A 25,540-nucleotide genomic window follows, 5' to 3' on the forward strand; every position below is an offset into this window, starting at 1 on the left:
ATATTGCAAATTCGTAAAATATATTCTCAATTGGCTTCTCTGATCATATTATATGATAGGCACAATGTTTTGGCTGCTACCCAAATAAATAGGCTCGATTTTCCTTTTTACGATAGATTTGCGTGCCTCACCTCGTTTTATTGGAAATTGTTTATTCGGCTCAAGGTTTTACAAACTAACAAGAATTAATAAAATATGCATTTAATTTCAATGGATAATGATTCTATTTTAATCTTAACAAATACTGTCTAGAGGCAGTAGAGGGTAGAGGTGTCTAGAGGATAATCTCCGGAACAGCTGAACCGATTAAAAAAATATTTTACCAATTGAAAGCCATATTTTCTGTGGATGGCATAAGCTATATTTCATTGTTATTTTTAACCCGAGAATATCCGAGACATAACGAGCAGCTATATACAATGGTTGAAAAAGTTAATTTTTTAAGTCTAAGAATGCTCCACACTAGGCAAAAATGTGACTAATGATTGAAACAAAGAAGATAATGATTACGATTTTATTTGTTCACATATCACTGAGTACACATTTGGTAGTATTTATTGCATTTATACTTATAACTACGATATGAGATTCAATTCTAAGTCTTATATACTTCATCACAAAGGCCTTTACAGCAATCTTTTAATCCTGCTACGCATTTGTTACGTACTAACATTAATTTTTGACAACTTCCACAAAGAAACGGGACACCTCAATTTATTTAATATAATTATACCAGATATTTGAGACCTTGTTATTGTAAAGCATGCATTTGTACTAAACCAATATAACATTTTTTATATACATAATGCAATTGATAATAGAGAGCTTATGGTAGTATCTTATATATAAAATTCTCGTGTCACAATGTTAGTCTCTATACTCCTCCGAAACGGCTTGACCGATTCCTCTGAAATTTGGTAAGCATATTGGGTAGGTCTGAGAATCGGCTAACATCTATTTTTCATACCACTAAACGATAAGAGTAAGGCAGAACAGCGTTTGCCGGGTGCAGCTAGTTAGTATATAATATAATAACTAATATATTTTGAGACTTAAAATTCTATGACATCATAAAACAAAGTAAAACATTTGATTTTTTGTTTTCTAACACTTATTTAAATAACAGTTTATTTCAATGAGTATTGTACTTAAATAAGGTAAGGTTCTAGAACATTTTGTATGAACCAATCTTCCGAGAAGCGAAGGTGATCGCCAGGCACTGAAAGAAATACTAATTTACCAGCCTCGTCCATTCTCTTTAAACCTAGACGGTCCTGGAAAAAATGTCTTTATTAACAATCTTATATGTTACATTTCTTCTTATAATTTCTTGTGTACTAACATACATGGATGTTTGTGAAAACAACGTAAATAAGAATATTTTTAATTGTACTTATTTGACACCGAATAATAATTGTCTCGCTGTGTAGCTAGAAGAAGAAATATGCGCCCGTAGTACGTATTCACTCTAGTCTAGTCCACAGTGCTCGGTCAGACATAAATCCAACAATTCTTTCAAACAAATAACCTCTTCAGACTTATATTATTAGCATAAATATCTTAAATAGCAAAAACAATTTCGTTTCAAAAATTAATTTTATTCTACACATTGGTAGTCGGAAGATGAAAAAAAAATAGGGAATGTATGGTATAATGGTGCGCTTCCTAAAAATAAAATATTTATTTTATTCTTATATTAACAGTAGTCGCAAAATGTCTTCACTGTCATTGAAGCAACATCTGACGAGAAATTAATTATATATTGAAAGTCAATTTGAAATTGTTTAAAAAAAATCAAATAAGTGAGTTTATAATTATGTAATCATTTATTTGTACTTATTGATAGCGAGTTTCACATTCACCGCGGATAATGATAAAATTACAAGCCAAGACCACTCGATCGCAAGATATTATCAGAGAGTTTACTTTCTAGTGTCATATTTATTTGCAATAACATTTGTGAGTACATCAAATACCTAACTATAAGAACATGAATGAGATTTTAGTATAAAGAATAATTAAGAAGGTTTTTAATAATTAAACCAGAAAAACCATCACGTATCTAATGAAATATATACAAAATTTGGGTTTAATAGCATTAAATGTAATTTTAAAATATTTGAAAAGCATATTTTTATAGAAAGCGGGATTAAGTTACGGCGAAAGTCGCAGTTTCGAATCCCGTCAATTTTAAATCATCAAATATAATTAAATGATACTTACTTGCAAATACAACTCCGACTCTTGTAAAGTAATCAATTTCTTCGCCTGTCCAGGCTTATAAAAACCGAACCATTCCGTCTCCTTCGGTTGTACGATACTATCTCCATCGAATTTAACCAATACAAAATGATTTAGATTATTCAAATTTTCTATATACGTCGTATTTATTGTTCTTTCGTTGTTAATCTCTGCTAGGAATTCGCTGTGGGACTTGTAGGTGTCTTCGTCGAGAGGATCGTGCCAATATGTCGCTTGGACCAAGGATTTTTGGACCCAACTGGGAACAAAGATCAATAATAGATAAGATGTAGGTGAAGTTAAGGAGGTATTGTGCTCGGACGCTAGATTTCTGAACCTTAGAATAATAAATAATAAGTTTTATGTTAAGGTTCTTATATTACAACCCAAAATATAAAATTAGGTTGCTAGCAACCGAAAGGTCGATGTCCTGTCTTCCCCTAAAGACTTTTTAACGGCTTTTAAACGCTATTTAGAATCGGTTAAAAATGAAAATTAACACGACAACGATACACTTATTTAAAAGAGTGTCACAAGATAACCTCAGCACGAAACTTGTATGCTTGACCTGACTATCGTTGGGGACAATATTTACAAATAACTTCACATGTATTCTAAGAAACGTGCCGATAATATTAGTGCTCTAAAGTACATATTGGCTAACTCACAGTGCATGATTTATGCAGTTGTAATTGTATATCTATGCATGTGTTATTATTTTTAATTAATTTAAACCGCCTTCAAATTGAACTAAAGCAAATTTAATGAGGCCACGCGAGAGGCATCATATTTTAAATTTAAAATAAAAAAAGGAATCATCAAAAATCGTTACTCCTATTCGTAAATTTCGAGGTAACAAAAAGAATCTACTCTTTTTTTGAAGTCGGTTAAAACTTCTAACTTACGAATCGTAACTTACTTAACTTAACTTACTTAACGTATGTTTTTTCGTCAATATCTTTGTTTTTTTTTTCATAAATAAATGTGGACAGTTCATTATTAAAATAAATCCACCATCTCTGCTATATAATAAGCGCATTTAAGCCAATTAATTCTTTTATTTACACAAATCTCCTTGTTGTTTCTTGAATGCTATTACATAATGAAATTATTATACAACCTTATGAGCCTAATACATAAACACGACATTCTCTAAGACAGTACAATCACGTTATATAAGATGTTAATTATAAAAAGGAAACATTTGTGATTTTGTTTGTGTGTATGTTATGTTTTACACAAATAAACTACTGGACCAACTTCAAAAATTCTTTAATCATTAGAAAGCTGCATATTCAATAAGTGAAGTATGCCATACTAAACCCAGCGGTGAGGCCAGGGGCCACCCTGGAGCTAGCCATAGCTAGTTTATTAAACATCATCTAATTGTCTTTTACCCATTTAAGTTTAAGATTAATATGGGAATAGTGCACAATTTCTACCACTTATAGTGCATTAATAAGTTCTTAGTACTGTAGTCTTTATTGGTTTATGTTATATATAACTGAGTGGTGACATATTAAATACTGAGTGTAATAGAATCTTCTACAAAAAACTATAAGAATGTGAAATGTCATACAATCTTTTGAAATTGTGCACAAGTATATCTCAATCACCCTTAAACACAAACTGTATCAGAGGGCTGATGGTAGATGGTTCTTGTAAATTTATTATGTTCATATAAATCAGAAATTAAAACACTATTTATAAAATAAAATACACAAAACATCTTTCATTCTTAAGCTACATAGAAAATAATACAAAAGCATACCTATAATATGCAGCATAGTTTAATAGTTTCCGCACATAGTCACAGCTCTGATGCTGCAAAGCACCACAATGTGGAAGGCCATATACTCCCTGATGCTGCCCTCCGAGACTAATGAAATTCTTCACAGGCCCTATTCTGTGACCACACCTCTGTATTACTGCTCGGCTGGAATACATTTATTTTCTTTAATATATAACCTAATTAATTAAATTAAAGAAAATAAAAAAGACAATTTTTTTAAAATTAAAACAGATGAATACAGTTATTGAAAAAATAGATATCCTACATTCCCAGTGTTCTATTTATAAAAACCTAATTGGAACTCTATGAATCTTATATAGAGAGAAATAAAAACTAAACTCGTCTCATTGTTAACTTCTGAATATTCAATTTTATATGTTAGTTATTGCATACAATTTACATAAATAATGTACTCACAAAAACTGGCATCCTTGTGAAAACCCTATTGCATTAAAACCATTCTGTAATTTTGGATCCTTTGATATTATATCACAAACATAATCAACTTGTTTATTTGGGTACATGAAATATCCATTTTCCATATCCTCCACAGTGGAATTTCCGACCCTAAGAGAGTGAACATATACTCCTGGTATTTGTTCTTGAAGAAATATTTTAAATGAACCCAGACTAAACGAAAAACAACAGGTGTCACCTAAAAGAAATCGACGCACACATAAACATTAAAATTTTACGTAAATGTCTATCGTCGTAATGGACATCAACAAAAAGACATACCCATTCCATGCCATAGCACAATTGGTGTAGGGTCTGCATTTATATTTTTTATTAGAAATAATAAAAGTATTTTCGACCACATTTTAAGTGCAATTATTTTCTGCAAACATAAACAACTTTTTTAATTGTTAAAAACAAGCAGCTAATTCAATATAATAAGCAGATATTAATTTATTACCGGCTTTATTTAATTATGAATATTATGATAAGATTAATATACGTCCACAAAAAGCACTGGCTACGTATCACATTCAATTTATACAGTTTCCTTGTAAAAATTTCTAAGGATGAATTGCGCCAACATAGCTCGCTAAATAGTAAGAAGGAAAAACACTTTAATTGAAATCTTAAACTGAATAGGTAATAGGCATTAAGTAATGACAATATTGTTGACAATAACACATGTTAATGTCAACATGACAACATTCTCAGTTGTCAAAGTCAAAGCATAAATATCAACCTATTGAATGGTTTAGATTTTGTCCGACATAATATTGTTCCAATGAATATCGTTAGATGGCATTTAAACGAGATAAAACGAGATATTAAAGACGTCAGATGGCGTTAGATGTAGCGTTCTGAATGTTCTGGTTGTTAGTCCCACAGAGTAAGAAATATAATACGAGGTCAAAGGTTTGTCCCATAAAAGTTTTGTTATTCTATGACCTGTGCATACATTGAGCAGTCTCGAATAAAATTTAATAATACCTCGAAAGTTGAAGAATCTTAATAAGTTTTTTGGGAAAAATACAAAAATTTTAAATTTTTTACCTCACCACTCACTATACTCTCACCACTGATAATATATCTCACCTTATCGTGCTACAATCAAACGTAACAGGGTAGGTACCCTGTTAGGTACCTAATTACATACGTTATTGAAATCACTCTTCAATAATTTAACTTAATTAGTCTCTGATTAATTAGACGAATAAGCGCTTTATTATTTATATAGAAATATGTCGGAAGATCTTTATTTTTATACTTTGTTAACGTCTAAAATCTCAGCTAGCTAGTGATTGAATTTTTGAAATAGAAGAGGAATGTGTTTTTCTCCTTATCATAGATGTACCCAATATACAATCATACATAAAAATGATTGTATGAACAGTCATCCTTTCATTCTTTCTAGTAAAAAGTTATCGTTGCAAATTACCGCATAAACACCAAAATTTTACTCCACTTTAGCTTTTCATAAAATTAAACAAATTGAGTCGAGATATTTGTGTTTATTTAATAATGATAAAAATTAGCAAGACGTATCTACAGGTGATGATGCAACCGTAAACCAACCTATATATTATTGTGCAATAGTTGCAGAAGTATCTTTAATATATTATTATAAGCGAATATATAACTCCAAACCTGTGTAAAGAATGCGAATAACTTATCCGAATAAATTTACAAAAAAAATTAAGTCTCATGTGTAAATAAAGGAGCAATGGATGGCTTCTATTCGATGGCTATCCCCGCAAAAATAAATATATTTGTCATGCATCAGTAAAAAATATTTGCTCAAAGCTATTGAAAATAAACTTTCATATTTGTTAGAATAGATAGGACATATCATATCTACATTAGCTACTAACCTTGTTGTGTCTTTATAAAAAGTTGTCGTGTTTGATTTTGCGACTATTGCGAATATTTAACACACCTATGTGCCTACACTATTAATTAAGGAAGATTACACTCTTCTCAACAATTAAATTAAATTTAAATTCTTTAATTTTAATATGAATCATATGTATGCGGTCTATAATTCATGATAGACCGCCCTAGCTTCGTGGCGAATCGAAACCGAAAAATTAAAAAAAAAAAATAATTTTTTTTTATCATTCATGACGTTATATATTTCATATCAGCTAAAATAACAGTTTTTACTTATAAATAAATAAAATAAAACAAGGGCGTAGTTGTAATCAATATGTGATTTATTCGTTATCTTAAATCTCACTTTTCTTTCACCACTCGTAAAAATTTAAAACGCAAGATAGACATACATATATAACGTTTTCATATATAACGACATAATCTCTCTAAATTAAGATAAATGAAAAAATAATAATTTTGCGTCATAAATTATCAAGCAAGATTCAAATAGTGATCAACGTCTACATAATTTATTTAATTTGGTTAAACTATGTCATCACAGATATATAGTTTGTCAAATGATACAATAATAGTACAATAATAATGTAAGTGTTAAATTTTGTAAGCCTGCATATTAGTTGTCAATCAAAGTTCGAATCTTAGTCGTTTCTTTTTTTTCAGAGTGCATTTCGTTCTTACAGATAATTGCTATTTTTTTATTCGAAATATATATTCTGCTTCATTAACTAATGTTATATATTATATGTTATAACTTATCTTAATACCACAGTCGCAATCAAAATTTTTTCTCATCTTACATTTAAAAGTCAGATTTGTTATTATTATTTAAAAGTGAATATATAATATAAACAATTGTTATTGTAACAGCCCATACGGATATCCTTAAATAAATCCTTATTATTTTAACATAATATATATTAATTATATCTTAAATCTAAATCACTTTTGACATACCTAATAAATACATAAACATACACTAAAACGATCACAGTCTCATAAGGAAATCACTTATTTTAACCGTTGGTATAGGCTTGGCTTGTAAACTGTCACACCCATTGTTTTTAGGTCTTAAGTTTTATTACTCACGCTAGGCACCATGGACTCGAGAACTTAAACTGTTAGTTCACTTCAAAACGTATTTAAAAATTCATCAAATGTTTGCGTTTTAATACAATTTGCAAGAAATCATTTGAAATATGATTGACTTAGAAAACATCAAACAAATTGCAAAAACGTGGCTTTTCATTTAATGATATTAACATTTTCCATCTAGCAAGACCTCGACGTTATGAGATTTTGCGTAGAGGATATGTAGAGGATTATGTCTTTGTAGAATCTACAAATGTCAAATTCATACTTAAGATCATAGGCGCTATTCAACATGGCGGCTATGGGACAAGAGTGGTGTTTAGAGTTAAGCTTCTACTTTCTTCTAACCCCCCCTTGACATCCATCAACTAAAATTGTGTCCTCTGAGAAACGCAAGCTAAGGCCTAAAATGGACTAACAGTAAACTTACAAATATTCTTGAAGTCGATTACTACTGTTGTTTTTAAAGTAAAATCTATAGATTTATTTCTATGCAATAGAATACATATCAGGCACCATTTCATTCTTACATCGTCAATAAACTCAAAGATATGCATCAGCCAATTGATTCCGTTTGTGTGCGTAGAGTTAACCTATTTTTCTGTATCAGAAATACTAGCTCACATCCATGTTGCGCATTAGCCTGACCGGCGAGTCATTCAAAGCATCAGATCTTATAGAATTCTCATCGAATCCGAGTGTTTCACGATGTTATACTCTATGCTCTTCCTTTTTGGTTGTTCGCAGTAGTCGCTAGAGTCTGACGATTCGATTTTTTGTCTGTTGTAAGCCATGATAGTTCTTGTGCGCGTATCAGAGTCGTAAGTGAGGGAGAAGTTTTTCTTGGACCTGAACGGTAGTCTGTATGGAGTACTGCTCTGTACATCTGACATGGAGCGTATGTGCCTTCTGTACTTGTACTCCTTTGTGAGGGGTGTGAAAACGAAAGTCCGAGTTTTGTTCTCCTCCACTGACCTGTAATGAAATAAAAATAATATCAGTAATTGATAGATGATCAATCAATCATGAAGTATTAAGACATAATGTCTTGATTCGTCTTGATTGATGTTATTACAGGGACGCCGATGCCATCAAACATCGTGTACGTGTACCATGTATATTTTTGGCTAATGCTAAAAATATATGACTGAGGACCACGTAATACTTTGAATGATAGGATATCTTTCAAGATATTTAATCATATGAATTTACCGCATTAAAATTCTTGTAATGTGAGTTGTTTTTTTTTTCATTTTACTTTTTTGCGTTTAAGTAGGTACTTATACTTACTAAAAATTATAGCCGTAGAGATATCTAATTAGTTGGCTTGGAATTATCGTTTTATGATCAGCATATCCCACAATTTAAATAAATTTGTCTTTAAAAGTTATGCAAACAAAAATATTAATATCTATTTTAATGCATGAAATAGCGATAAAATTGATAACCTATTATTGTATTATCTTTCAAGTTTAAATAATTGAGATATGTAAGTACAAACCATTATTTACATAGCAAATACAGACAGGTATTAAATATGTATCTAAGAAATAATATTGCAGAATAAATTATTTACTTTACAAGTAGCTTGTACACAGAAAACCAAACAAGTAACAATATATTACACAGTATTTTTCCATTTTGAATATTGTAATTTTCCTAATCACGAATTTCGTCATTAAAGTTTAAAAAACCATGACTGATATCTTGAATCAGCCTTATCAGAAGCTATTCAAAATATTTAACAATGTAAAAAAACCGTTTAATAATTTCGGAACTCTATTAAGAAATAACAATTAGTTTTATTTGATACTTTTCGCCTGCCTAGTCAAAGGAAATGAGAAATGAATGATGTTTCATCGCGGAAAAATGGTGCAAGTAGCCAAAATCGCTCCGTTTCGACGTTAAAGAGAATTAAATAAATAAACCACAAAGGATTAAGATGCTGGCAGTACCAGTAGGCACTTCATAAATCATAATTTAGAATAATGTTCAAAGCAATTTTTTATAAATGAGTTATGATAAAAAATATTGCATATTAGTCGTAATAACATCGACAAGAGATATTTTACATTTCACTCATAAGATGGCCATAAATGATAAGTGCCTATTGAGATATCTTATTGTTGTTGGAATAATTCTTTGGTAGCATTGTATTTTAACTTGCTTGGATTAAATTAATATCTGATATATCAATCACTGAAGGTTAATTTATTATGATTATGTACTATTTATCAATAACCTAATATGTATTTAGTTATATCTTATGACTAATGATGCTATAGAATAATATATAATTATTATTTATCGACGCATCGTATCTTCTGTAAGAATAATTATTTTTCCAGTAACTAATTGCTATAACCCGATTGAGCTAACTTAAAAGAACCATTACAAAGATAATTATGCAAATTATTAAAGAAATAAGGGTTATTTCAATTATTCGTATAGGCGAACAGTGGCTACAAACTTTTAAAACATAGACAAATCGCAGAAATCAAATTTTCATTCATCATTAACATTAGCACAGCACATAATACAGCATATAACACAGCTGATATAAAGTTTGTACTTTCAATTAATATACGAAAAACAAATGAGTAGATGTGTCTACTGGTAATATAAATTAAAATCTTTTTTATCAAATATCAAACACAATCATGTTTGCCAAATCAATTAGGTTTTTGATCCTAAAAATAATATCATAGATAATAAAACGATGAGGTCCATAAATAATAATGGTTGCCAGGTATCCAAAAGTTCAAGTAAAGGCTTCAGGGCCTCTGTTCTATTGTCTATTTCCCATATCGATCTCCGTACCTTTGAAGTAATATTAATTAAAATTCCTTGAAGGCATACCATGTCACGACATCATAAATAAATATACTGAAAGGCACGCGATACTGTAATATGTCCGGATGCTAGAAGCTTCCAGGCCTGTTAAAGAAACAATTTACTTTATTTTAGAGATCTCAATTGAAGGACAAAACAATATAAAACGATACTGAACCCATTAATTAAGGAGCGTTACATTAACAGGTATTTTAAGTGATATTTGATTAGCAGTTAACATTACAAGTTCATGGACTGACGTGATCTAGGGTTTATTGATGGATTATGACTTAACTGCCATGATAAGACTATGAGGAAAATTATTAATACCTATATATTTTTATATATACGTTACATTGCTTAGTGGTTTTCATTGAATATATTCATCCAATATCTTGCTCTATATATGTATTCGTCTCGTTGTTTTCCTTTTTGTCGTGTGATCTTATTAATCATGTTCACGAATAATCATTTGTAATGCCGATGATTATGATTAATTGTGCTCTGCGCATTTTATTTAAATCACTAGTTAACATTTAACTTTTATCAAATAATAGTCTTATTGAAAGACGTTGAAAGGTACTTCTATCAATCTATTGAGCGATATAAATCAATTTACTTTAATATTTTGTATCAAACCGCGAAAGCGCTGCAAGTGTAAAAAATTGTGTTTAATCAATACATAACGTTATTCATAGATTTGGTTACTGAGCAGTTATTGATGTAAGTCACGATCAGGTCACGTATAAAAATCGCCTCCTCTATATATTTGGAAATTAAAAAAGATAAAAGCTGCTAGTGCAAAGAATTATAAGGAAGGTATCATGCCATAGACACCGAGACAATATCTAAAAACGTGAAACGATAAGCAAGCCTATAACCACCCATAACTATAAAAGAAAAAGTTTGTTATCTAATATCATTAATTTTAAATATATCCAGGGTCAAACAAGTCACTAGAAAGTAAATTGGAAAGCTTTGAATAATGTTTGGGCAGATCTCTAAATATTCTTAATAAAAAACATCTTTAGAAATCATCAAGAAAGATAAAGCATAGTATTAATTATTTATTTTGATGATATAGGTTGTTATCGATTATATTTACTTGTTTCGTAATAGATAATCGCCGAATCCTCAGTATAATTTATACGATAAGAGATCTTTTGTACAAATCAGGTCATAACCAGCTCTTTCGACTGCGACGCCTATCAGGCAATATTGAAAGAAATATTGTTTTTTTACGAAAAGGTTAAGGTATTACTATGACAATATTCGTTCATTTTTGTTTTGCTTGTACACTATTTGATTTTAATTTATTTTTTCGAATCTATAGTTCTTTAAATATTTATGGTATTTAAAATTGCTTTGGATAATTTCAGTTTCTTATACTTACATTATTTTACATCCTTACTTTACAGATATTAGGAATGCTTGTTTGTTTATTTGTTTCTTTGCCTTTCTTTCATATCACAAGAATTGATCTTATCAATTTTATAAATACGTACAGTAAAACTTTCCATGGTTGTATATCCTTCACAGCTCTTCCACTTCAAAACAATTCATATCCATCTCGCTCGATAAAATTACCCGCAATTGAAAACCTGGAGTTGACGAAAGCATGACCTTGTTTTCATAATTTTTTAATGACGACCAAGTTTTCCAGTGATGGCGTGTAACTAATTGGTTTTGACAATGACGTTCCCAATGTTGGTATTTGCCAGTAATACATATGAACATTAACAAACACGCAAACTGATAGATAATATATTAGGTACATTAGGTAATATTTACCACAATGTCATTTAGTAGTGTGTAACATTACCACACTATAACTTATTTAGGGCCATTTATATAAGTTATAATACCTTTTTTATTTCTATTTTATAAACTGCATGGTATTGTATTATTCTTTTCCTTTGTCCTTAACCCAAAGTATACTTGTCTTAAGAATCAAAGTCGAATAATTGACACCTTGATTCAATGCTAATAATTAGATAATGTTCTATTAAAAGCAATTAGAAATATCCATCTATTATTATATAACTTAGCCCATCGCTTCGTATGTCTGATTTACTAGCTGTAACCCAAGTTGTCACTCGCGTGGTACCCGGGGTAAAGTAGCCTAACTGGAAATCCAGACTGTAATCTATCTATATTAAAAGTTCGTACAAATATGTTAAGCTGTATTCGCGCTAAAGAGTAACAAACATCCACACATCCATCTATCCAACCATACTTAGAAAACTTCGCGTTATAATATTAGTAGGATTTTCTAACCAATATGGCTAACGTGTAGTCGCGAAGCGCGATGAATGTATTTTTAGTACTATTTTTATTATAATAATATACCTAAGAAAGGGAAAACGACAATCGAGACAAAACGCCATGAGTACCATACAAAATTAGAGAACAGCTCAAAGTTCACAATAGATTTAAAAATATTCCATAACGCAATGAAAACGTTGGATTGGTTCCAAAGAACTGAAATCCGAGTCGCTACTCGTAGGTCAAGTTCATTTGACTTATTTTCAGTAATTTATTTGAAAAGCTGCATTCGAATAACTGCAACCTAGTAATTAATAGTAACTCTTTCAAAGTACAGTTTTGTACTCGATGCGGTATTTCGTTAAGAATTAAAAAAAATTCTTTTTAACGCGTTTTAGGTTTATATAATTGTATGCAAAACATCTTTAGACTCGATTTTAACCAATTTTGTATGGACAGATTTATTTCAAACTTTGTACACTTATCGAGAATCGGTGACAACACAATAATTAATTAAGATAGCCAGGATTACATAATTGCCTTACGCATATTGAGACTACTACGTGCTACTTTTAAAAAGGGCAAGACAATTCAGTTGATTTTAGCGTATTCTTTTAGTCTTAACTGTATATTTTATTTTTACTTATAATACATAAGATTTTGATCTTTAAATGTGTTTAAATAAAAATGTCACACTAAAATAAACCATTACTAATCTCTCTGTGTATATAAAATAGATTTTGCTCATTCATATCATGGCATGAAGCAAATTTGAGACAATACCGGTCTAAAATCTCAAAACCAGTTAATTTGAATCTAGAATTTGACTGGTTTGACATTTTTTCGTTTCTTTCATTGATATAGCCTATAAGTTCATATCAATGAATTCCTTTCCATAACTAAGTAGCCAAAATCTACATAAGCATGATAGGGTGGCATATAAACATTTTCAGTTGTGAAATAGCTTAATATCAAATTATGTGAAATAGTTGTTTACCGTGAAAATCCTATGAATTATGGTGTAAAATTTGGCACAGGTTGCAACACTATTTTAAAGTATTACATAACAAAGCATTGTTTTATTCGACTTTCTCAAAAATAGCTATATTTAATGAACGTATTTACTTTAGCCATTATTATAAAGACGGGGGCTCAGGGCTACCCGGACGACCATTCGCGAAAAATTAAAATATGACCAATTTCCGTAAATGTCTGCATCGAGTATTAATGAATTCCTAATAGAAGGTAAACTATAACAACCTACATGTTTACGTGAACTCGGAAGTGCTTCATAACCTTCGTGTAACCGAACTGACTCAACCGGTTATTTTTAGAACCTGAACCGCAGTGTATTTGTTAATCTCTTGAATTGATTTCTTATTTTAAGTAAGGATGAAATTTTGTACCATCACGAACATTTTGAGATTGGCAAAATATGATTTTAACCTTTTTTATTTTAAGTGGGGAAATCTTGCATAAGATACCCACGGCCGGGAAAGGAGCCGTGGGTTATATCGGATTCCTACCGAATAAAACCCCACTGTGTTCCGACGCGCTGCTTTAGGCGGGACTGCGGGGACATTTATTGTACTCTATCGCGTGTCCCGCCCAGTAGTTGCCCGTTTCCAAGCCCTCCACTTGGTTGCCCATCCCGAGGCGACGTAAGCTGGAACACAAACTTACGCCGCTCGCTCGCCGACTATAGATTCTAGTATAACTACAACCTGTAACGAAGTTATTTTCCGTTCGAAATACTATGTAAAATCCGATCGAGTATCGGGCATCGCGCATCAATAGTTCCTTAAAAGCTTATTTTTTATTACGCAGAGTATAAAAAAAAATTAAGGCATTTTACAATTTTTTCTTTATCTGTGCAATAGAACGTTGCTTCGTACCAAATTCAAGGTCACGGGAAGTACACTACCAGTTTTGATTCCCTTAATCATAAACGGCTGTGATCCATTGATGGTGATTGGTGAGTTTAATGATGTTACAGCTCTAAGGTATAATACATGTTAAAGATAAAATTAGAAGTAGAAATCCGATACGGCATTATAATGATAGATATAAGCTTATTAAATGAAGATAACTATGACAATGGGTATGCCTGATGAATAACTAATGAGGGGAGATATTAAATATACAATTTGTGAGAGTACATTTCGGTGTCATAATTTAGATGCTATTTTAAACCCTATTCCCATTTCAATGTCGATCATTTTAAATTATCTTATTGTTGTCAAATTCAAATAGTACTTAGTAATTCCCGTGTGATATATACCTTATGTTATATACTCAGTGCTTGTACATTGAACATATTCGCGTCCAGAATAATAGATTGGACTCCGATATTATAAGATAACACATCAATCAATAACTTATGAACTTTGGCGCGATACTTGTAATACTGTTCCAATTAAATATGCAAAATGCAATTAGAGGTATTACAAGCTGTGACCATGAAATTATGATTATGCAATAATGAGATTTAAGACGCGGTGTTAGTGTTTATAATGCATTAGTTCTGATAATTTCCTGGCATTTGTTTAATATTGTTCTCTCATAATAACAACGTCACGGATGACTTAATTTAATGATAAAATAGTGAGTAATGTTCTCCGGAGTTTACAGAGCATCTGTTTAAATTTTATTATTATTAGTGAAGTTCCTAAAAACAAGGTGAAATCCTGATAATTTTAGTAACCTTCTTTTTCGAACATTATTAATGGCTACGATTGCCTATTTTTATTTAAAGCTTATTATCTTAGAGTAATAGTTACTCCTATTACATAAAAGACGACCAGAAATAAAAATTGGTTTGCAATTAAAATGTAAATAAAAAGTGCTTTATTTTTCCAATTTTGAATTATTTTTCCACTACTGGCAGGAAATGATAAAGTAGAACCTAAATTGAAAAACGAAGTACAGATAAAAAAGAAACTTAACGTGAGTGAATGAAATTAAAATGTCGCTGCAAAAAACAATCAACCCAATTACTTAGTTTCTTATTTAATTTATTTTTGCTAATAATAATAAAATAGTATTCTTTCAATTGTGCTAAACCTTAAATATTGTAACCGACGTTGGTTAAAGCGTCGTTTTCTTCGTCGCGAGTTTTATAATGCGCATCCATTTTTTTCTATGAGACATCACAGATAAAATATACTTACAACTCATGTCAACAATAGTGTTAAAAAATATATATCCTTGAATGGATTGCGTATTTATTACATTTTATAAATATTACGCAGTTTATATAAAAACAATGTTTGTATTAATTTTGATGACGTGATGAACAAAGCATGTATCAGATCTGAGGCGGTTTTGTAAATCACGATTCATTGCTGCTTTTTTTTAATATGGAAAGACTTTAATTTTAAATAAAAAGAAAACCATTTCTTTCTGTCAATTCATGAATAATATTCTTCCATGCCAAAAGTATTAAATCAAAATGCATGCATGCAAATATGTACATCAAGTACAATGTAATATTATGTAATGTGCCCTGTATATCTTATGAACCCAATTGAAAGTGTGCGATATCATTAGAAACCATAAATAATCAAATTCCTTTTTTTACATTTTAGTTCTTAATATCATTGAAATTTAACCTAGACTAGGAGTATAAATACTAGGTGTTAAAAGCTTCTTTTTTCGCTTAATTATGAAGAACTGAAGATTATGATTAGCGGTGTTATCTAAGAGACTACATGGAGTAATAATTTATGGATAAAGGATTCCTGACAAGTAATAAAATAATATAAATGTATAAAAATAGTAAGTTGGAGTGTTTCTCACTTTCACAAGTAGATACAAAATAATTAAATCGTAAGTACTTATCAAAACTATCACAGCACTTCAGATGATCCTACAACGCAGTTCACAGTTCCCATTAAGATAATATTATTAATCTAATTAACGACATTGCAATCTTTACTAACATCACATGTTGTTTGTGTGTGATTAACAAACAAAACGTGTTTATTTGTGAAACTGATTCAAAAACAATGGTTTATGCCGCGAATGTAAATCGATTGTGATTGAAATAAACAAACGACGGAACAATTAATCAACAAATTCTGTTTGCAAATTCCGAAATGCGATAGTTTGTATGAACTATTTTTTGTATTTCAGATTTCATATCGAAGGAAATTGAATTTTTCAGTTTTTTATTATCTAAAAGTAGTTGTTAGCCCCGACACCGGCTGGTTATTTTTTTTTTAATTTCGAAATTTGTTTCATTATGTATTTCTTTACCAAACGAAAGTAAAGATTTTTTAAATTCGGTGTACACGTATGGAAGTAATATTCGTACAAACATTCCAGTGATTCATTTTTAACACGGTTTTATTTGCTTCATCTGTATGTTTGTATGTAACCTACACCTTTAGACTCGATTTTGACTCTCTTCCTCTTTAATTTAAACATTGTACACACATTAAGGTTCGGTGACAATAAAACCATTTCATACACTATTAGTCTAGGATATTATTAAGATTGATTAATATCCTTCATAACTACAAAATCAGTTCGTAGCAAAATGCCATACCATTCACATAACCCTTCACATTTTCAAATACAATACAAATTTCAATCAATCAGAGTACCACTATAGTCTACTATAGACAAGTCCTTATACTATAAACGGCTGTAACCTACTCTAGACGTCTGACCTATCAATAGTTTGCTAATGTCACGTGCCTGCGTTTCGAGGATAAGCCACTCGGATTGCCACATTCAACAATTTGATTTTGTTTATTAACTGCGAATGATTTTATTATTAACTAGACGCTCGTCCTGGCTCCGCCCGGATGTCAAGATTCCTGTTTTATCCCAAGAGAGCATTTAATCGAGATATAAAGTAACCTATCACCCAAGTCAGCTCATACCCAGTCTGTATACCAAATTTCAACAAAATTAAAAACCGTACTTTCAGCGTGATTGACGGAAAAACATCCAAACAAACCGACTTTTACATTTATAATTTTGGTGTGCTTACAAATTGAGTCGTATTCATTTAATAATGGACACAGTTTTGTACGGGCCAATGAAAACAATCGAGTTAAAACAGTTAAAAGCGGTGCAGTTTAGTCATTAAGATAAGGTAGTGTTGCAGCTCATTAATACAACATTAAAGAAATATTTGAGGTTTACGGTAGCAAAACCATGTTATTATAATAATGTTGTAAATATAATACATAGAAAACACAATTTACAGTATGTACCTACATATAAAGGTTGCATGAAGCAAGAAAACGTGACACTGAAAACTGACGAAAAAAATGATTTTGACAAGAGCTATATCAAAAATGATGAAAGAACACTTTAATACTAACAATCTGCTTAAATCATATCGACAAAAAAAACCTTTTAAAACTAGAATTAAACATTTGTTGTTTAATGTATTCGGCTTATTAAAATAATTAATGCTAATGTTCAGGATACTAATCAGAAGTGTATTTCAAATTCAATCTTATTTGGTTACGGATAGAGTTCATTTTTTACTGCACTATATAAACCTTCAGAAAAATCGGCAAAATCGGTAAACAAATCTTGCAAATATACAGCTATATCTACAGTATACTCACTTTTGTTTAAAATAGTCCGATATTTGGCTCATTTTCCAAAATATCTGCAGCAATAACATGAGAAGCGTGTGGTTGATCCATGTGTATAGTTTGTAACAACTTTCCATGGCGCCCCCTTGTTTCTCACGGTCCACCAACAACGATAGCGAAATGTCAGTCATTCGTCTAGATTTAAAAAATTTAAATTTGGAAACTCCGTTCGGAAATTGGTCACAGCACTTATAGCGTTCCGTCTCAATAGTGGCGCGCGCCAGGTGCACACGTACTTTGCCGGCTTATCATTCGCGTCGAGTGAACACAGAACAAAAATAGTGATTCGATTGATAATCGCGGGTCTATTGACTGCGCTCTATCACTGGTGCGCGCGAACTGGCAGCCCGCACTCGACGCGGTGGAACGATGACGACAGATGACTCAGTTGTATCGAGCTGATAATGGAATTCAAGAATTGTGCGATTCCAGCTCAATGCCAAAACAACAGCATTTGGAAGATTTTATTTAATACTTCATAACAAGTCTTTTTTCGACTATGTATGCTTTCCCTGGGGATGTATAAAGTATTAATTGCTTTCACTACCCACTGATCGTAGAAAACAACAGCTGCATTTTTTTTAAATTTAAATATGAAAATATTATTTTTTGTTTTAATGTACCCATCAAGAAAAATACTTACCCCAGAGACTTCACCTTAAATCTTTTGTCTGATTAAAATAGCCAGAGAAGAATCAATTAACAACTAATAATTATAAAGGACTAAATTAAAAAGAGACGTTAATGTAATGAGACATACATAGGCATATGTAGGTAATATGCCTTTGCCTATTCTTTAAATAAAAATAGGCATATGTTACCTTTGGTATATTTTATCTACCCGCTGATAAATTTTGTAAATACCGTCAGTCCACGTAAACTACTTTTACAATGTGGGGTTTCATAATCTACAAAATAATGCCTAGATTATGACAAGTCGTAAAAGCATTCTAACATTATTTGTTTGTCTCGTCATAATGACTGGGCGTTCCTTAATATTTATTGCCATTAAATAAAAATCTTATGCACATTAAATTAAAGAACTAAACTTAACTAACATCAAATTTTATCATGAGTCACATGCTGTTACTTCCAATATAATAGGGTCTAGGAACAACATTGTAGATAGCTATCCATTCCTGCACTTTCTTCTCATACCTGACATTATCTTTACTTATCTTTTAGTTTTAATCTTATCACTGCACTAAAAAATGTTTATCTTTTCGGTCGTGACATAACTCTTCTAGTTATTTAAGCCGATTACAGAAATAAATCAACGAATATATTACGTTTAAGTTAAAGGAAAAACGATATTCTTAATTGTGGTGTGACCTGTGTAAATTTTACTCCTCTCAAGAAGAATATTTTTACCAGCTTTTGCCCCATTCCATTGCTTTTCCGCTCCTTTTGTACATAGCCTTATTGGCTTATTGCCCTTATAGCCTTCCTCGATAAATTGACTTTCCAGTACAAAAATAAAATTCAATTCGAACTAGTATTCTCTGAGATTAATGTGTTCAACAAAGAAACTTATAGAATCTTTTCACTCTTTAGAATCTTTCATCAAAATCTTAAGTAAATTGTGATATGATTGAAATTATGCATCTTACTAAATTATTTAGGTATAGGTTAGTAGTATGTTATGTACTACGCGTTCTAATGCACTTATTAATTTACTTTGTCGTCTTAATTTATTCGTCGCTGAATTCAGGAAAGTGTAATCGCATTTTAAAGGCAAAAAACATGTAAGTTAACGCAAATATTATAACTTATTTACAAAGTGAAAATAATGTGGTGTGGTGTTTTGTGAATTCCTACTTATTAATTAGATTTGTAGTTCTTTAATACATACAATGTCTTCGCCAATGAATCGGAAATTATTAATTAACGAACTATAGCTAGACATAATACAATTATACGGAATGGTGTATGAATCAAAACATAATATACATCGTTATTATAACATACATTATTTAGTTCAAAGATTCTCAGAAACCTCTCTAATAATAATATAGTAGGTTACTGAGAAACTTCAAACCTAATCGTGTTTATTCTCAGTGTCTTGTAGCATTGAATTAAATAGATTTAGAATTTATAAGAAAGGCCCAACAACATATCTTTTGGGTTTAATTTTGAATTTTTAGAGCGTTTTATAAAAAAAGGATTTATACAAAACAACTGAAGATGGGAAATGTAACTACTACGGAAGTTTCACGCATTAATTACACGTCATTACTGCATATTTTGAAATTGAAACGCATTTGAGCCTGATAAATAAATGCATAATGGCAAATTATAGTTGAGAAACCGTAAGTATGTAGTGTAGAAATAAATTTGATTTGTTATGTATTTATTTTAGGATGACTACAACGACGCATACTATCATTAAAACGTAATGCAAAGCAACCTATATGCGGTTTTCTTATTAATTTCTTTTCAAATTTATCAAAAACTACGTATCCGCATTTAAAAATTCCTTCCAATTTCTTTTTTGTATAAGCTAAGCTTATGCACCAGCAACAAGAACAATATTATATGCCAGTGATAACAACTAATAGGTATAAAAAATATTACAAATAATGTTATATTGATATTCGTGTAACCTAGGGCAAGCGGCGCACTATACCTGCCCTTTGTCTTTTGAATATACATATTGTAAGTTAAATAGTTCCCAATTGAATATGATTAATTGTTGAAAACAGTAAATGCATATTTGCCTTTTTTCAACCTTGTGTATTGTAATAAGTTGTGAATGTTTGTGTAAGAATCGTCTGAAACAAAGTAAAAATAACAAAGAATCAGTAAATACGTTAATGTAAGTTTGATTAAAAAAGTCTCATGTCATTTATTTAGCGTGTAGTTAACAATATACGTGTGAATACTAACGACTTTGTTCCTTCTTACACACCTATTACGGTTGTTTACCAAGCTTTTACAGTTTGACGAACCCCGACGTACAGGGCGCGCCACTAAACATAACATTTCACTAAATGATATCATATTATTACTGTAAATAATATGACGTCATTTAATAGAGCATAAGCGGCTATTTATGTTTACTATTAGCCGATTTAAATATTCAATTGTTGAATTACATTTATTTAATTCCATCTCTTGTAATTTGCACATTTTAATGCAGTTCTTGATTCATGGACCGTGGATATGCCAGTTTCATAGATATAACAGTTACTATTTGCAATTTATATGCTCGTTTAGTCTTGAACCCTTCTTTTCATTGAAGTCGGAGGTATTAACCTTTCAACTATACTTTATTTTTATGATAATACATATCTGTAATATAAATGTATAAATATATATTTAACTCGTACTCTTACTCGTACTCTTTAATTTGTACATTGACCGGAACCATCCAATATTTATAAGCATAATTGTAATGTAATTATTTCATATACGAGGATAGAAACGTCAATGACCGTTGTTACTATTAAGTGTCAAATGTCATTTGAAAAGTACGATTGACTTAGAAATTCTGATGCATTTGAATCACGGCTTATTTTAATATTGCCTGACTCTCACATCAAATTTAATTACCAGCGTTATTGCTTATTATCCTACTTATATTATAAATATAAACGCAACAGTTTGAATGTTTGTTTCGCTTTCACGCAAAAAACCTCTGTTGGAATCTCTAGGAAATTTTGTACAGATATATGCTAGAGTCTGGGTTAAAGCAAACGCTACATAGGTAGGCCAGGTACCTCAGAAGATAATAAATTCGTTTGAATTAAGATTTATGACGTGATAAAATGGGACTAAATTGATTATTTCATTATATATAGATTTAACCAAAAACATTATCTCTCAACTCCTTAACTCAATTAAAATAGTTTCTAAGTTTATTTCTACGCAATAATGTAATTCAACAGAAAATCCAATAAAACAATTACATTGTAGATAAGTCAGTCATTTTATTACTTTTGCACTTCCATAAACATGTGTCGATTCGTCCACTTCCGTAACTCCGTACTTTATAAACTGCAAAAAATTTAGTTGTTTCATCTAGTTTCAGACTATAATTTAGTCTAATAATTAAAAAGTGACAAAAAATGTGTGTTACTGTACGAAATCGATTTTTTTTAATGTTGTTCCCAAAACCTATGTAAATTATATGTATTATATAAACTATTAACAAAATTTTGTACTTTAGTATAAAGTTTCCTGAGTTATTTTTTCAATCTTCCGTATCTTGAAAATTGTATGGTCCAATTCCTTTTTATTATATCTTTAGTCACAAATGCCCTCTATCCACAACAACGTTGGAGCAGAAAATGAAAACGATACGCTTATAGCTGAATCACATCAATTCGAAAGGTCAGTCGCAGTCGGGAGTCAATTGTTTCCTTGTTGGCGCACTCCTCCGATGCCAGATTGTCATCTCAATTAATATTCTAATGTTTATTTTTATTTCAGTGTTGTACTGATGGACACGTATTGCTTTGATTGTTTTGTTCTTCTTTTCATGTTTAATACAGTAAATTATTATAGTAAAGACTCTATTGCTAATTATACTTTATTTAATGTTATTACCGTAATACTATTAATATTTTAATCGCTTAAGAAATAGAAGCAAAGGGAGCAAACAAGAGAAACCAACGTTTATTTTGTAGTTTATATTTACTGAACCTTTATTCATATATAAGTATAAACGACCGCAATTTAGACTAGTAAATATAGCTAAGTATGTATCGTATATATAATGTTATCAGCATTTCACATTTCATTTATAGTTTGAGCTTATGTCCATTGATCTGCATCGCTGATTTTAAAAATAAACTGGCACATTTTGATAGTGAGACGTCCAATTGATCAATGATCAATCGTGGCTTCGAAGTTCGAGGCAGGGCTATTAATATTTTAATTGCATGCTTTGTTTAGTAGTCTGGCGCCAACTTTCTTTATCAGTATCATCCATGAGTTGTGCTTATGGGCTAATTAATAATGGATGAATGAATGTATTTGTTCACATACAAAGTAATCTGTACGATAGTAAAGGAGGGCGTGCAAATATTAACTCAATCCATTTTTTGCCCATACAATGAATGTTATTTCAGATAAACTTTTGTATTATTGTAACATAGAGTAATATGTATTTCATTAAAATAGGACATTAACCTGATGTGTTATGCTTGCAGCTCTTTTTTTCCTTCTAGGTATCTCACCTCAATAGACAATACAGGTATATTTTGGTTTATGTAACGAGGTGCTGTAATCTGTAATCAAATGACAACGTTTATATAATAATTTACAAAATTGTACCAGTCATAGGCAAACAGTAGGTAGGTAATTAACGACATACACCATCCGTCTAGAATACCTAATTCCGACAAATCAAATAAAAAATATAAAAAGATTGATTCATTCACTGTAATTCGACAATTGAATTCGGTAAAAACTACATCCCACAACTAGCGATATACATTAGTACCCTTTATATAGTATTAGTAATAGCAACCTGAGCAAATTGACTTCCCTAACTCTTTTATAGCAACAGTGAGTTCGAACTGAGTACACTTGTACTAAGAATATGATTCATGGTATACCTTGAGCTACCGGTACCACACATTATTATGCGAAGCATGCTTTATTACATTGTAAAACATTTTCATGTAAGGCAATTTTATTAGTGGTACTAAGTATCAATTCCACGGAAAATTCACGATGTTTGTGTTTTCTTTGATTTATTCCCAAATAAAACAATCAGATCTCGGATACTTTAACTGTATCCAAGATTTTATTCTAGACAAGAGATGATGATTGACTGATTCTATATAGATTCTATACAACTTTCCAATACTATCCAACCTTCTAATTTATTTCCTGAACTCTTTTCAAATGAGGAATATCGTTGTCTAATAAAAAAAATAACCTTCTAACGGATTTAAGAAATACTATATAAAGATTACCTACGTCATGTGTATGCATGACGTACCCAGATAATTAACTTTATTAATTATATTATTTATGTGTGATGTGAACACGTGTCTTCGTATAATTATAGGGTGAGATGTATTTCTATTGGAAGGAATCCTGATAGGCTCATTATAGCAATCTGATATCCTTAACAAATAACAATGTCCTAAAACAGGTAATTGGAATATTGATAAGCTTGAATGCGTCTTAGAGAGCCATAGTGTGTATCAAATACGGAATTAAAAGATAAAAATTATCTTGCATGTATCTACATTTCATATTATGAGCAAGGATAATGAGATGACTAAATATTGACTTAGAAGCGTTGTCCAATCTCAAATCGTGCTGAAACATGACATAGTAATCACGTATGTTGTCACGATGTCACACGATGTCAAATTACTAGCACATGAATTTATTTTATTAGAGGAAAAATAAACGAACCGAAATAACAGCTTGCTATCGAGCGATAAAAGGCAAACCTTTTTTTGGTATCTATTGAGGAAAATTGCAACTGCGCAGATAAAATGATACTACCATCGTGTTTCCCAAGGAACATCATTGAATTGAATATAATAAGCAGCCTAGTGCCTATTCAGCCATTATTTTAAATTAAAAAAAATGTGTAACAAAGTATTTTTAAAATATAAAATCCACTGCGCCCCGCGGTTTCACGCGCGTAACACCGTATCCCGTTGGAATAAAGGGATAAAAAGTTGCCTACATGTTATTCCAGTTTTCCAGCTGTCTACGTACCAAATTTCAATGCAATTGGTTCAGTAGTTTTTGCGTGACAGAGCAACAAACACACACATCCTCTCAAACTTTCGCATTTATAATATTAGTAGGATAGACAAAAAAAAAATGTGGTGGGGTTTATCGTACATTTGAACATAACAGGCATTAATAAATCAAGCAACATATAGCTAATTGTATTGAATAAACCATCCATTCAAATATAGCTCTATTAATTGAATATGAATCAAATCTGATTAATCCTACAAATGTATCCATTTAAATAATGTTTGACATACGACATGCCTTGTGTTAGGGTCCATAATAAATAACAGTATTCCAAAGTAAATCTTCTGAATTATTCATTCAGAATTCATTTCGGTCGCGAATTTTCCACTGAAATCATTCGAACTCCAAGTTTTTTTCAATAAATATAAACGATTGTAATTATATGATTGAGTTAAGAATCATCATGATATCTGTATAATAATACATACAGGAATACAATTTCGAAATGCAAATAACATACATATTTTGTTGTATTACATTTATATATAAGGTATCTCTATCGTTCATCGTTTCACATTCGTGTTTACGAAATTCATTCATCATTCATATCCGCTCTAATAATTATAAGATCATCAATGTATATTTTAATCTGTCAATAACATATTAACTGCGTAGTAGT

At 30.7% G+C, this 25,540-nt stretch overlaps 2 protein-coding genes across 2 annotated transcripts; both read right to left on the bottom strand.

Moving 5' to 3' along the window:
* Nucleotides 1-500: 500 nt before the first annotated feature.
* Nucleotides 501-5,172, bottom strand: LOC119828285 (palmitoyl-protein thioesterase 1). Its single transcript, XM_038350397.1, has 6 exons — nt 4,950-5,172; nt 4,772-4,871; nt 4,451-4,688; nt 4,013-4,177; nt 2,224-2,500; nt 501-1,274 (listed from the first exon to the last, which is right to left on the bottom strand). Exons 2-6 carry the CDS (start codon nt 4,851-4,853, stop codon nt 1,149-1,151), a joined length of 888 nt encoding a protein of 295 aa, XP_038206325.1. The 5' UTR covers nt 4,854-4,871; nt 4,950-5,172; the 3' UTR covers nt 501-1,148.
* Nucleotides 5,173-7,763: 2,591 nt separating this feature from the next.
* Nucleotides 7,764-18,546, bottom strand: LOC119828306. Its single transcript, XM_038350428.1, has 2 exons — nt 18,157-18,546; nt 7,764-8,446 (listed from the first exon to the last, which is right to left on the bottom strand). The coding sequence occupies exons 1-2, from the start codon at nt 18,315-18,317 to the stop codon at nt 8,146-8,148; spliced, it is 462 nt and encodes a 153-aa protein (XP_038206356.1). The 5' UTR covers nt 18,318-18,546; the 3' UTR covers nt 7,764-8,145.
* Between the last annotated feature and the right edge of the window lie 6,994 nt (nt 18,547-25,540).

The sequence above is a fragment of the Zerene cesonia genome, chromosome 7, assembly GCF_012273895.1.
Source record: "Zerene cesonia ecotype Mississippi chromosome 7, Zerene_cesonia_1.1, whole genome shotgun sequence".
In the NCBI taxonomy this organism is placed as follows: Eukaryota; Metazoa; Arthropoda; class Insecta; order Lepidoptera; family Pieridae; genus Zerene; species Zerene cesonia.

Coding starts and splice junctions, on each gene's coding strand:
- LOC119828285 (XM_038350397.1), bottom strand. CDS start 4,853: ATGTGGTCGAAAATACTTTTATTATTTCTAATAAAAAATATAAATGCA. Junction 4,689..4,771: donor TGTGCTATGGCATGGAATGG/GTATGTCTTTTT, acceptor GATTTCTTTTAG/GTGACACCTGTTGTTTTTCG. Junction 2,501..4,012: donor AACTATGCTGCATATTATAG/GTATGCTTTTGT, acceptor CTTTGTTCCCAG/TTGGGTCCAAAAATCCTTGG.
- LOC119828306 (XM_038350428.1), bottom strand. CDS start 18,317: ATGACTGACATTTCGCTATCGTTGTTGGTGGACCGTGAGAAACAAGGG. Junction 8,447..18,156: donor TCGGACTATTTTAAACAAAA/GTGAGTATACTG, acceptor ATTTCATTACAG/GTCAGTGGAGGAGAACAAAA.